Here is a 15618-nt window from a genome sequence, read left to right on the forward strand (position 1 = left end):
CTTGCCTTCTTTTCATTTGCTCATGGAGCGTAATTTTAACTCGGGCAGAAAAAAATGCCATTCTGGACAGGAATGCGTGAAAGATTCATCTTCTGGATGCCCTGGGACACATCTTCAGCAATGTCCCTGGGGTCATGGAATGTTTTGGTCTTTCAAAATCAGATGCCCTCACCCACGTGACCCCCAAAGCCACCTGGTGGCTTTCTCTGTGGATTCACTCACGGATTTAATGGCCCTTCTCCTTGCCTCTCCTCTAACGCCCACTTGATTGATTACTTTGCAGAGTGGATGTCCTGCAAAACTACTACAGTTAACTTCTGTGGGCTCACAGAGCATTTTCCAGCCTCTGTCCCAACACTTCTCCACCAGATCCTGGTACTTTACATGTTTTTTCCTCATCCGCTTCTTAAATCCGCTCTTCCCAGGGCACTGTTAGTTCCAGCATGATCAAGTGTTTTGTTACCTCAGAAATGATGATCTTATCTGGCTGGAGTGATGTCATGACATGTTGCGGAAACTTCAGCTGTTTGTCCAAGTCAACATGCAGCTGCTACTTGGGGGCCATAGAGAGAAGGCTCTTCCTCATTTCTGGTTGTTGGCAGGGTGTCTCTTCACCTTTCATAAAGGAGATCTTCTTTAAGGTGTGATGGTACTTGCTGTACGGGATGGCATTGGCAATACTCTTGGCAACCACCCGGAGCACCTGGTCGTATCACCAGCGACAGCAGCCTTCCCCAAGAACCTTTGGGGAGATGCTGAGGAGGTGCTCTAAAGATCTTCTTCCAGAGCACAGAGGATATGTAGGTTTAATGGGCTAGGTAGGGCATTATAGATAACTTGCACAGGGAACTGGACACAATGGAAATCTTCCCACTGCTATGTAGCCCACCATCACTTTTTGTCTTAGAAGTGATTATGCCACCTCCATTCATTTATAATGTAGTGGGGCCACATAGTTAGTGTTAAATGTCAGTTCTGAGTGCGTCTCGTTTCATTGTCCCGTTTACTGTTTGTGTATCAGTTAATGCCGTCCCCCAATCTGCCCTCCATTTTTGCCCAGACCTCACTTCAGTGCCCCCTGATGACACCTTCTGGTCACTGGAGTCCATGTACTGTAGAGCTTCTCTTGTGTGTGCAACCATAAACTCTTCTATGAATCCACTGAATGGAAGCTGCAAGATGTTACTGGTCCCATACATAGCTGTGCTGTGGAAACTGCTGAAAACCACTGATCTTCCTTTCGACGGACTCAACTGTTGTTAGTGAAACTGCATAAACCGGCAGAGGCCATGGGACTCAAGGCAGGATGGAATGTTGGTAAATCCATGCCTTGAATCTGCTGGGTAGGCTGACATGTCAATTCTGGTGAGCCATGCTTCGCTATCTTTGATTGCCCTCTGAATGGCAAGGGTCTCTTTTAGACTTGAGTCAAAGAGCTTCCGCAGACTCTTGACTGGTTGATCTGTTATGGAGGGGATGGTAGTTCCAGATAATAAGTAGTGGAATTTGTCGACTACTTTGCTCTTCTTCAGCACCATTGACCTCGACTTAGTGGGCTTAAAACGTTTTCAAGTCCTTGTAGGATCCATGTACTTCCTGGGACCAATGCTGTTGTGATCATCAAGTCATCCATAAATTCTCTACTGGGGGTCTGGCATACACCCCACCTGGTCTGAGGGCTCTGCATTCCACTTCAGCTGACTTGGGCAAAAAGAATAATGGAGATAGTATAACTCATTATTATTCCTTTTTCAAGACAAATAAACAATGTATACATAGGAGCTTGCATATGACGACGATATCAGCTGAGGTTTATTGCTTCCTCACTTTTTCCATTATCACATCAGTTTCTTACATGTAAATTATGAAATAACTCTGTCTTCAAGCACTCCTTGCAGCTAAAACTGGAAATAAAATTCTAGTCGGTAATTTGCCCCTGTAACGAATTCATACTAATATGGCAATATTTGCAAATTCCAAATTTATACTATTACTTTCTTCATTGCAACACTGCAAAAATCAAATTAAATCCAAGTGCTCTGCTTAAGCATGGGCATGGCATTTGGTATAGGAATCTCAGCAACGGTGCTAACGTTTGGAGTACGCCATCTGTTGGACTGTGTTTCGTTAACATAAACTGATGAAATGTCTTTTTTTTACTCTAAGAGATTATAGTACAGATACAATACTTATGCAAGGGACAAAAAAAATATACTTGTTCTCATTGTTTTAATTACCACAAAAAACTGCGGCACTCCAGTTCCCCCCCCCCCCCCCCCACCTTTAATGAACATGTGGCGCACATGCCAGTGAGTTTGACAGGGTCAGTGCCACAGGGTAAAGAATGAGTGTAAGAGACAAACAAGAAAGTTGAAACAAGTCATTTTACAGTTTCATAAGAATACTATTTTCATTTCCAAACCAAAGCAACCTCTAAATAATGTCTATCTACAGCTATTGGTACACTACAGGACTCAACGTGACTTCTTGTCAAAGAGTATCGAGAAATCGAAGGACTGCAGCTTATGTGATTTTCTTAAAATTTTAAGTTTAAATGAAAGCTATGACTGAAAATCATTGGACAAGACATGTAGTATGAGGTCGACTTAAATAAGAATTGATAGACGGTCTTATGGTATGCATTAAATCACTCCTACAGTGTTGTTTAAAGTCTCACTCATATTCTATATTTTTAGTGCATGGGTTTGGTTTGAGCAAGAACTGAAAAACTAACCTATTTTCTCCCACCTCAGCACTTGCTGTTAGCTAGCATAGGAAACAGAAAATTTTGTCTTTTTGAAATTCCTTCTAATATGTGAATTTCCCCTTGGGGATTAATAAACTATCTATCTATCTATCTATCTATCTATCTATCTATCTATCTATCTATCTATCTATCTATCTATCTATCTATCTATCTATCTATCTATCTATCTATCTATCTATCTATCTATCTATCTATCTATCTATCATGTTTGTGAATCTGTCTTCTTTATTACCTAACCTATCAAGCATAACATTCTGGTTTTGTGTTAACACTGCACTTTAGATTAATCATTTAGTGTAATTTAGATATGACACAAAAATATTAATTTATAGCTATAAGTCTCACATACATTCATGGTAGGTGCCCCATAATTAAACAGATATTTTTCCTTTTCTTTTTTTACCTGTCTGTTGCAATTACACAGAAAAAGGCAAAGGAAATATTCTGGTTAAAGCAATTTATAAAGCAAGACTATTAAAGATTGCAAAAGCATGTTAAACACTGCAACAAAATAAAAAGCAATGAATGAGGTTCAAAAACTAAGCAAACCTGCAGTAATGACATGCAGAGCACACACAGAGTGCACAGAAGCCTGCGCCAACCTATAAACTCCACTCAAGGTGCACATTCTTTAGTTTGAAATAGAAGGTGTAAAGTGTTGCTTTAATAGCCTAACTCTGGTTTACATTGTTGGCAAGTTTGAATGTGACAGTTTACTTTATAAAACAGCATGACAAGAAAACACATTTAAAAAAATGACAAAAAAAAAACTAGTGGACCTGCACTTTATGCAAGTCCCATATTAAGATTTTACCTGAAAAATGTGCATATACACTGGTATGAAAAATTAAGTACACCCCAGGAAAAATATGTATTCTTTGACCAATTTGCATGTAAAGATACAGTATATGATTTTCAATTTATCAATACTGATATACAATATTTTACTTATCTAATTTAATAAATAACATTGAAAATTATTCATTGCAATCAATTTTTCAACAAAAAAAGTCAGAAATGCAATAGTATTTCTTGGAACACTCAATAGAGGGTGTTTCCTCCTTTAGCAGTAATAACTCCTTGCAGGTGCTTCATATAATGGTCTATCAGTCTCCTTGGAGAAATTCCTACCCACTCCTCCTTACAGTACTCCTTGTCATGTTTGTGGGCTTTCTTGTGTGTTCATGTCCACCAGCAGTATTCCTTCTGGGTAAAAATCTGGGCTTTGACTTGGCCATTCCATAACCATCTTCTTTTTGAACCATTCTTTTGTGGATTTGTTTGACTGTTTTGGGTCATTGTATTGTTACATAGTTCTTCATTTAAGGTTCAACTTTTAAACAGTTTTAAACACATACTCTCTGGTAAAATGTGGAATTCATGTTATGGTAAGCTGTCCAGGCCTTGAGAAAAGCAGCCCCAAACTACAATTATTTCCCCACCATGCTTAACGGTTTGGTTTTTACCAATCAGACTCAGGAATTGATAGCATCACCTTCATCTCATCCGTGCAGAGTACATTATTTCTATTATCCTGTTTTTTCATTTAGGTGTTGTCTGAAAACCTCTAGTCTATGTATACACTACCTGCCAAAAGTTTTAGAACATCTCAGTTTTTATTCAAATTTAACCAGTTGAAATGCAATGAAGGATCTAAAAGATAAGCAGAAAACTGCCAGATGTTTAAAATTAAAGTTGAGGGTATCAAAAAATTAAAGGAAATTTCAGAATATTATAAATGGGCCTTTCTTCAGGGATCAACTAATAGGTTACAACCTACATATGTACGTAAATCAAAACTTTGAATAAAAGTTTGTACAATTAATGATTCCTTGACTTTTTTTTTGCCATTGTTTATTTGTTCTATACCAGTTTAGTATTGTCCAAGTAATACTTCAGAGGGTGTAGTAACACAGTCTGTTCCAACTCTGCTTTAAGACAGAGGGTTTTTAAATAATCAACAGAAGTCGGGACGCCTGTGCAAGTTGTTTGCTTCAACTTGCAAGGTTTAATTTACTTTAATTGTTGCAGAACATCTGTAGGTTGTAACCTATTAGTTGTTCCCTTTGTAATAGTCTGAAATTTTCTTTTTTTCCATTTTTGCTAACCTTAGCTTTACATTTAAACTTCTGACAGTTTACTGCCTACCTTTTTGCCATTTTAGGTCACTCACTGCATTCCAACTAATTAAATTTGAGAAAAAACTGGAACAACTGAGGTGTTCTAAAACTTTTGGCCAGTACTATATATACACAGTGTATGTCCAAGGACTTCATCCCAATACCTAATGGCAGTCAGGGTGCCGTTGTCTAGCCTGTAGAGGTCTGTGCATCCCTCCATGGATATATGCCTCTCCAGACCATCACTGACCCACCACCAAACTGGTCATGCTGAACGATGTTACAGGCAGCATAACATTCTCCAGGGCGTCTCCAGACCCTTTCACATCTGTCACGTGTGCTCAGGGTGAATCTGCTCTCATCTGTGAAAAGCACAGGGTGCCAGTGCTAGACCTGCCAATTCTGGTTTTCTATGGCAAATACCAATTGAGCTCCACAGTGCCGGGCAGTGAGCACAGGACCCACTAGAGGATGTTGGGCCCTCAGGCCACCCTCATGAAGTCTGTTTCTGATTGTTTGGTCAGATACATTCACACCAGTGGCCTGCCTGCTGGAGGTCATTTTGTAGGGCTCTGGGAGTGCTCATCCTGTTCTTTCTTGCTCAAAGGAGCACATACCAGTCCTGCTGATGGGTTAAGGACCTTCTATGGCCATGTCCAGCTCTCATAGAGTAACTGCCTGTCTCCTGGAATCTCTTCCATGCTCTTGAGACTGTGCTGGGAGACACAGCAAACCTTCTGGCAAGGGCAGGTATTGATATGCCATCCTGGAGAAGTTGGACTACCCGTGCAACCTCTGTAGGGTCCAGGTATCGCCTCATGCTACCAGTAGTGACATTGACTGTAGCCAAATGAAAAACTAGTGAAAAAACAGACTGAAAATATGAGGAGGGAAAAAATGTCAGTGGCCTCCACCTGTGAAACCATTCCTGTTTTGGGGGTCGTCTCATCGTTGCCCCTCTAGCGCACCTGTTGTTAATTCCATTAACACCAAAGCAGCTGAAACTGATTAACAACCCCTTCTGCTACTTAACTGACCAGATCAATAGCCCAGAAGTTTCATTTACTCATGTATTGTACTTTGATACTGACTGGGCCACGACTTATGTGTAATCTCTTACAGGGAGTTCTTGTTGACTTTCCATAGCATCTTTCAGTCAGCTCTTTGTCTTAATTTGTTTGGACAGTCTGGTCACAATTGATTGCCAGTGGTTTAAAATTTCTCCTATGTAGATAAGATTTTGGACATTGAATCCCTGGAAATTATTTTTAAAACTTTATAAATGTACAGGTTTCAGCAATCAACAATCTTTCTTTTGAGAACTACGGAAAGCTCTGTGGACATGGCATTGCTGTATAAATCAATTGCTAAGACCAAACCACAGCACAGGTTTCAGATATTTACATCAGACAAGGCCCTACAAGTTATTCGCGAATGGTGCTCCAATCATTTACAGCTGTCTGGGTGTACCGGAGTCTTATTTTAGTTATTTAAAGCAATTATGAAAGTATGGATGTACATTATTAAATCCTTCTGTACAAGGACATTGATTAAAATAATACTAATAAGTGAAAAATAGGAGCTTTTTCATTTTTTTTTTAATTAAATCACTTTTATCTGTTAGTATTGTTGAAATGACAATCAAATAATCTTTTGCAATAAACTTTAAAAAAGTTTAAAAAAAGACAAACATTTTCCATGAGGTATACATACTTTTTCACATCATTACACCTAAACTTGGACTTTAGACTGCATCTGAATATTGGGCTGTTGACATACTACAACATAATGATTGAGAAACACTGAAAAGGTTTTGGATAGTGCAAATGTCTGTTTTAGAGGCTTCCAATTTCTCAAATATTTTTAATACAGTAAACAGCATAATGATATATTCTGGACTGTTTTATTGCAGGGTTTTGTAAGATTGTAGCAAATCCTTGAAAACGTGTCTGGGACATTTTTTCTGCTTAAGGCATTATATGAAAATGCTTTTTGGTATGTGTCAGGATTCTAGTAGTAATATGAAGTATTTCAAAGCACATTCCTAATGAAAACTACAGACATGAGATTTTATATTGGATTTAATTACTCTGTTATTGCCTATGCTTTAAACAGAATGTATCTTAAGTGACTTGATTGCTGAAAATAGATTGATTTTGCCGTAGAGGAAAATGTCTCATTTGATTTAGTTATCACATCATGTCACAAAGATATACAGTAGGGCAGCTCTGACTACCTTAGAACAATAAGAAGGACAACTGGAGAACACAGAGATAAGACTTGTGGCAACACAGGTTAGCAGACTAATCAAGCAATATCTAAAACTAAAGAGCGAGCAAAGCCATGGCCAGGCTTCAGCACAAAATACACAGAAGCTCTCTGTTTTGTGGTAGACCCTGGAAGTCTAAGTTAAACTAAAGACGATTCTAGATGCAGGAAAAAATATACTACAACCCCTTCTCTGTTCTCATTTTGCCTAAAAAGATAAAAAATAAAACAATAAACAAGTTTAAAAAGACAATTACACAGAAAGATTAAATATTTGCAGAGAACATTCATTATTGTTTAGATATTAACAATAAGCTATTATTCAAAACAAATGAGTAGAAAATTGATTTTCAAAAAACTAAATGTGTTGTAATAATTGAAAAAATTAAAGAGAGAACTTTAGAGAGGGAGAAACAAAAACTGGAGACCAATATTAACTCTGTACTAAAATCTGTACACATTTCCACATAATATTAATTATGAATCAACATTTAAATGTCATTATTATGAATTAACAAACTAGAAGTTAACATTTTATTTATTAAAGCATTGAAACAGTGTTGTGAAGTTCCAAACATGCCATAAATGAAACGTTAATTGAAGTTCAGAGACTTCTTAAAAGAAAATGAGAATCAGAACACAACCTATCCCCCATTATTTACTATGCCTTATCGTTTACACATCAATGAAAAATAGGATATGGCAGAGCATATACATTTCTTATATTAACAATGTATAAAAATTCACAGCTGATTTTGATTTTACAAAAAAACTCTAAAAGGTAAAAATATCAAAATTACATTATTGTCAGTGTTTTAGATAAGAACTGGTAAGCCAATAAACAATACAATAAAATCCTACAAAGAAAACAGGAAGTCACTTTTAAATGTATCCGTGGTCCACCTGATATTTATAAATATTTTTGTGTGTTAAATGAGAGAAATGAAGGTAATCTTTAATTTCATTTTAAATTAAACAAAAATACTTTTGAGTTTCATGTGTTGACCCTGCTTTTCAAATTTGTCAAAGAAATGCTAAGCTAATGTATGATAAATATTCGGCACGATTTAGTCAGGATGATCTGATTTTAGGAATTATGACAAGAAATACTACTTTATATAGAAGACGTTAATTTTTCTTTGAGAAAGTAAAAGCATAACCAGCTTGTATGAGCACTTGAGGATCTCTAAAGAAATACAGCCACTGTCCTTGTATATAAAACTGGAGTGCTTGTTTGGAACAAAAGACTAGATCAGTGCTCTAAAGATTCTGTCTTTTCATCTTTAACTGTGTTTATAGAAAATTTTACTTCTTCATTGCAAGCCATGCTGTTGATTTCCTATCCTTTACATGGGTCTGTAAAAATCTTCAACAGCAGGGAGAAACAGAAGCATTTCCAGGCCGAATGAACAAGTACACCAAGAAACATGCTCAACATCCCTGGATGCGTATTTCTTTTTAAGCATATTGCCGAGACTATAGCATTTTTAATTTTTAAAACTAAAGAGGTTTTGATAACTGACAGTATATGCATAATTAATTTGTTTTTCAATATACTACAGTACATTTTCTGTCTTCCACTCTTCACCTCTGTTATGGATGTTTAAATCAAAAACATACAATTTTACAGTATCACTTTTTGTTTAGTCAGTAACTAATTATGGTTAGTATTGCAATACAATTACTCCTGCTTCTAAGCAATAACCAGAAAAATAAGCAATGTAAAACTATAACATTCACATTCTTGTACAGGGAAACAGGACTCCCAATATATAAAATGTTCACAGTAATTGGACAAGATGATTCCTCAATTTTTATTTGCATGAAAACTGAAAGCAAAAAAAAAAAAAATGGATGAAAAAGCTCTCATGTAAATCCACTGTAGTCACAAAGGAAGGTATGCCTATAGTTGTCAACAAGGAGAACTTATTCATAAAATGAATAAGCTATTTTAATATTTAAATTTTTTTTTTGTTTCCCATTATCTTTACACCCTAAAACATTTAACTGTTAATATTACAGAGAAAACATGGGGAAGAAATGAATAAATTTAGCAGCTACTAACTATAATAGTTTAAGGGAGCTCCACGTGTTCTGCTGACTAGAAATTCTGCCTTGAAATTAACATACTAAAATAAATGAATTATGATTGTTACACTGCTCACAATTATAAAAAACAATACAAAAAAATTAAAGCCAATAAAAAGGAAAAACATAAAAAAATAGATTTTCAATATTAAAGATGCAATAAAAAAATAGAATGTTATTTTATAAACTATTTTAAGTTATTTCAAAATTATTAAAATGATGTTCAGAAGAGAGTTTAACTGTCCAGTGATTTTGAGAAAGTTTCGAGTTATGATGGCTGTTAAATCCTGTTGCTTGGAACAGTATTTTATAGGCATGAAGTCTCACATGTTCCAAGCTTAAATGTAGTAGTGTTGGGATGATGAAGTCCATATTTGTGGTTATATTACTGCTGGATCACACACTTGAGGTTTCCATGAGGCCCACTCTCACCATTTGATTTTGTCAAAAACTGTGACCGGCCAGCATTAATAGATTTCCTATTCAGGTACAGTTCCCTTGCAAAAACAGGCTCAATCTGAAATATAAAAAAATTATCAAATAAGGTATCAGAATTAAAAACTAATTTCTTTTCCTTTGATTCCACTTGAGTAAATGCTTATGATAAATAGGTTTGTGTGATATCCACATTTTATAAAAAAAAAACATTGAAAACTAACACTGTATACAATAATGCAGTATTACTATTTATTTGCACAATGGATAGTAACATACATGATTGTGGTATGCATGATTCTACACTGACAATACAGAAATATGTCACCCTGAAAAGGTCACAGTAGATTCCTAAATCAGTTATTCATTATCACCTATTACATTTAGTTTTCTGCAAACCTAATAAAAATAGCACTAACTTGTTCATTTCCCAGTGCACTAGCTAATTTATGTAGAAGTCAGTGAAATAAGTTAAAATAAAATGGTGGGAAGAGTGAAAAACAATGAAATAAAAGTAGGAGTACAAACATTACTCAATATTTCAGAAAAGGAGTGGAAAGAAGCAATGCAGAGAATCCACACAAGCTCCATATGCGCAAAGCATACAATTATTCAACTCAAAATTATATATTGAGCACATCTGTCTCGCTTAAAATTGTCCAAAATGTTTCCAGGGCAACATCCAAACTGCGAACATTCCATAATATTTTGTTTAATAATACCATGTTGTGCAGTACTCTATATTAGCAACAGGTAAGTAAACTGCATGTAAAAAGATACGGCCAAAGGTGATGTATTGGACATGTCTAATGTTGTTTCAATAATAGTGCCATTTTGCCTAAACACAAAGAACAGTTAAAATTAGTGATGAAGAAAATTATTAAGCATGTTGTACTTGTCTAATAAGTAAAGCTCAATAAGTTTCACTTACATAAGCAGTTATGAGCTTTTTAGATTTGTCTTGAGCTGGATCAGGGAATTCCTCTCCGAAGCACAGGATAATTTCAAAACGAGGACTTTGACGGCCATTTCTAAAATATTCTTGTAGTTCTTAGGAAGAAAAAAAAGGCTATTATTATTATGGTTAATAAAAAAATAAGTCTGAGACAGAACATATTTTATAACAGTTTGAGAATACAAAGAAAGATTGGCTGTAGACAAACATATACAAAATTCACACACAAAAATGCACAGTCAGGGTAACTGTAATTTGCCAAATGAAACTCCCTAGATCTACACAAGGCTTAAATGGATAGATGGATGAAAGACTAAGTACTGCAATTAGTATTTAACTCTCAATTAGTTTTGATTTCTATATACAGAGTAGAACATTTTTTATTTCCTAAATTGTAACACAAAAAAAATAATGGTGTCATATTTTGGTAAGCCTGTTTGTTCCTGTTCTGTTTATGAAAATATAATTCAACAACATAAATTTTTCACATTCGAAATTGCAGTCCCCATGTTGTGATTATCCCTTGGGTTTATTTATTGGATATTAGGCTACTCATCCATCCATCCATCTATTATCCAACCCACTATATCCTAGCTACAGGGTCACGGGGGTCTGCTGGAGCCAATCCCAGCCAACACAGGGCACAAGGCAGGAAACAAACCCCGAGCAGGGCGCCAGCCCACCGCAGGGCACGCACACACACACACCCACACACCAAGCACACACTAGGGACAATTTTGGACTGTGGGACTGTTGGAGGAAACCGGAGTACCCGAAGGAAACCCACGCAGACACGGGGAGAACATGCAAACCCGGGTCTCCTAACTGCGAGGCAGCAGCACTACCCACTGCGCCACCATGCCACCCAGGCTACTCATCACATGCACAATTTGTCATACTACGCCATGTGCCACATCTATCACTATGCACCCTACTTTCAGTTAAATTATAAGTGATAAGTTCAACAATGTGACACTACTACTCTTACTACTACTACCGTTTCTAATTCCAGAGTACTGCATGCGTTTACTGCTGTTGTATAGCTAGTACAAAATAAAAAGTAACTTGCAGCAAAAAAAAACATTCTCAATGCAGAAAAAGAACAAATAAGAGTTTACTCTAATTATTCCTCGTAAAGTCAATAAACATCCATCCATCCATTTTCCAACCCGCTGAATCCGAACACAGGGTCACGGGGGTCTGCTGGAGCCAATCCCAGCCAACACAGGGCAGGAACCAATACCAGGCAGGACACACACAAACACACCCACACACCAAGGCCAATGTAGAATCGCCAATCCACCTAACCTGCATGTTTTTGGACTGTGGGAGGAAACCAGAGCGCCCGGAGGAAACCCACGCAGACACGGGGAGAACATGCAAACTCCACACAGGGAGAACCCGGGAAGCGAACCCAGGTCCCCAGGTCTCCCAACTGCAAAGCAGCAGCGCTACCCACTGCGCCACCATGCCGCCTAAGTCAATAAACATTTGCAGTTAAAATAATTTATCGTGTTGATGAATTTGTTTAATAAATGATATAATTAAGAAGTTAGGTAATTGTTTTAACTGATATTTTATTTAGATATTTTTAGTTAATACAGCCTTAAATTTATATTCAAATAGGGGAACACATTGTATAGAATAGGGCGGCACGGTGGCGCAGTGGGTAGCGCTGCTGCCTCTCAGTTGGGAGACCTAGGGACCTGGGTTCGCTTCCCGGGTCCTCCCTGTGTGGAGTTTGCATGTTCTCCCCGTGTCTGCGTGGGTTTCCTCCGGGCGATCCGGTTTCCTCCCACAGTCCAAAGACATGCAGGTTAGGTGGATTGGCGATTCTAAATTGGCCCTAGTGTGTGCTTGGTGTGTTTGTGTGTGTCCTGCGGTGGGTTGGCACCCTGCCCAGGATTGGTTCCTGCCTTGTGCCCTGTGTTGGCTGGGATTGGCTCCAGCAGACCCCCGTGATCCTGTGTTCGGATTCAGCGGGATGGATGGATGGATTGTATAGAATATTTTATTAAGAGCAGGAGAGATAAGCAAGCTTTTTTTAAGGTTAAGCAAGAGACTTGTCAGAGTCCTGAGTATTTTTTTTTAACATGGAAGCTTATATTAGTGATTAACAAGACAAAAATACAAAACTAAATATTATAGTCTAAACTAAATGGATGTCAAAATGAGATTTTCCTTTTATATAATTATTTCAGTTGCTTGAACACTACTATGTATCCAGGGTTTTTCTTCCAAGGGGCCTTAAAGTTCAGATACTTGCCTAATGGCCATCTTACTGTATACCTCATGGCCACATACTGTCATGGGTCAAATGCCATTATCAACACAAACCCAGCAAATACACGGAATTATACTGACTAGACACAGAAAATGTCAGTACTCGTGAAAACCATATATACAAAATGGCAATATGATAACATCACAGAAACAAAATGAAAATGAAATTAATGTTACATTCCTGATAAATATTAATTATTTTTCTATGTGGAGATATACAGCATCAACAGGAAATGTGTAAACTCTTTGAGTGTTTTTTTTACATATGCATATTCTTCTGTAACTCTAGCTACAGGGGATAACTGGAAAAATGTGAAAAGAACATTCAGCATTGAAGTGTTTTGTTTATTACAAACATGTAAACTATCAGTAGTAGACTGGGAAACTGATTTCATGCTGTACACAGAAAGGCATATTGGGACTGTAATATATTCAGTTATAACTGCCCAAACGACTTCTCATCTAGAGCTCTTTCATACTCAATTATTGATATTGTAAGGTAAAGTTAAGGTAAAGTTATTTTATTGTCTCTATCCAGGGATAGAGTTACAGGATGAAAACACATGGTCAAAATTAGACTTACTATAAGTATAAACCCCACATCAAAAATGCCTTGAAATAATTTTGTTAGTACCTCCTTTTCCAGGGTAACCCTCGCCTTAAAATTATCAGGTTTCACATTTGACACAACATAAGCAGAGCTTCTATGTTAAACAAAATTGTCTTTCGTACAGTAGATTGCATGCCAGGTATGACCTTTTTGCATGGTCTGTTCCTAACTAGATGGAGTACTACCTCTTTCATTAACAGAACTAGGCAGGGAATATTTTTTTTCCTTGGCTTTCCATTTCTATCCCCACTAATCTAATATGTAGCTGAAGCATTATGTAAATTAGCCTGTCTCCATCATTCTAGAAAAGACATTTTTTCTTCTAATTTTTCTGAAACACTGCTTCGAAACCCTGATATTAATGTTTCTTTGATGCAATGCAGGTCTACATTCATGTTTGAAACCAATACTGTAAAGCCTGTCTTTAAATTCATCAATCTTTGTGAAATAACTACCCATCTTTTATATAAAAAAAAACAATTTTGAAAAATGCATACAATAACAATTGCTCTGTCTGATTTAAATTCTTGTATTTTAGTTTTGTTTATAATCTGTTTTATCTATTGTTCGGTGTCCTTGAGTGTTTAGAAAGGTGCCTACAAATAAATAAAATGTATTATTATTACTATTATTATTATTATTTCCACCAAACAGAAGCAGCCCAACTCAAAGCCTGACAAAATAATAATGCATTTTTGGCTCCATCTTGAGGTAACAGAAATATTGAATCATTTTCACTTTTCAAATCTAAACTCATTTGTTTAAGACTGCTTTTTCTTTTTGATTACAATTGCTCTGTTTGATTTTAATTTTTGTATTTTAGTTTTGCTAATAATCTGTGTTTTATCTATTGTTCTGTGTCCTTGAGTGTTTAGAAAGGCGCCTACAAATAAATAAAATGTATTATTATTATAATAGACATGTAAAGTTCAACAGTTGCCTTCAAATTATTCAGTTGTAAAAATATTAGGTGCTTCTGCTGCAGCTCAACTTATAGAGTTGAGCTAGTTTAAGCTGATCATTAACTTAAACAGAACACTTAAAAAAAATAAAACATTTAAGCAATGTACACCTGCCTAGGATCATTAAGCAGCTTCTGTAAATTTCCTAAATGTGTGCCCTTTGCAATGATAGTAAATTATAACGTGTCATTCTTGGATAGATATTTTCACCTGAGGGAGTATTCTTCATAAACGGGAGTAATTCTAACTTTTACACTGAGGTTTCAGCAACAAGTTCACCTAAATTTCTTAGTTTAAGACAACTAATTACCTTCCACAAATGAAAAACTAAACTGAATGGCAATAAAAATGGAAATAAAAAAGAACTTCTGAAGTGAGTGTGGGTGTGTGAGTGAATGTGACTTGCAGTCATCAAGTGCTGACTGAATGGTTACTGCCTTGCACTCAAAGCTGCTGATATAAACTACTGATGTCCATGATCCTATTATTGGAATATATGGGTCTGACAGACAAACTCAGCAAGACAAATAGGTTTTCTTACACAGAGAAGTAGATAAACTATTTTTAAAGAATTATTCACTAACTCAAAAACTATTAATTGTCAGAATTAATAATAATTTCAGTAGCTAAAGATCAAATCAAAACAGCTTTGTACTCATGTACAGTACTTCATTTTGCACTGTGCAATCTATAAATTGCTATAATTTAGCAGCTAATAACTCAAAGTAAATTGAGGAATTGGAAATCTAAGATTATATTTCCTTAGAAAGCATCACCCTAAATGTAATTACAAATCAAGACAGTACTCTTGTCATTTTACATATGACTAATAACACATAGTGCCTTACAAAATTATTCAAACCCATGAAAAGTTTTTAAATGATGCTGTATTACACAGTACTGTACATTCTTGATTCAAACTGTGTTTTTCAAATACACTATTGGGTATCATAAGTAAGAAACTGAAATATTCTTTTTGAATTAGTACTTAAGCTCATGTGCTCTTCACATATGAATGAATACCCTAAAAAGAGTATAATTGCTTTATCTTTGACTTCTGCCTTTGCACAAAGTCAATGTAAGGTTTTATTGGCAAAATAATCCAACTACGTATGAAATATTGGTGAAAC

At 36.2% G+C, this 15618-nt stretch overlaps 1 protein-coding gene across 2 annotated transcripts in view; it reads right to left on the reverse strand.

Moving 5' to 3' along the window:
* Positions 1 to 7675: 7675 nt before the first annotated feature.
* irf10 (interferon regulatory factor 10) overlaps positions 7676 to 15618 on the reverse strand; it is a 48913-nt gene continuing 40970 nt past the window's right edge. For both annotated transcript variants that reach the window (XM_028811810.2, XM_028811811.2), the window contains exons 8-9: positions 10610 to 10728; positions 7676 to 9760 (exon numbers count right to left, since the gene is read on the reverse strand). In XM_028811810.2, the coding sequence (XP_028667643.1) occupies positions 9629 to 9760; positions 10610 to 10728 (251 nt within the window). In that variant the 3' untranslated portion in view covers positions 7676 to 9628. The remainder of the gene's footprint in view (positions 9761 to 10609; positions 10729 to 15618) is intronic.

The sequence above is a fragment of the Erpetoichthys calabaricus genome, chromosome 10 (genome assembly GCF_900747795.2).
Source record: "Erpetoichthys calabaricus chromosome 10, fErpCal1.3, whole genome shotgun sequence".
Lineage (NCBI taxonomy): Eukaryota > Metazoa > Chordata > Cladistia > Polypteriformes > Polypteridae > Erpetoichthys > Erpetoichthys calabaricus.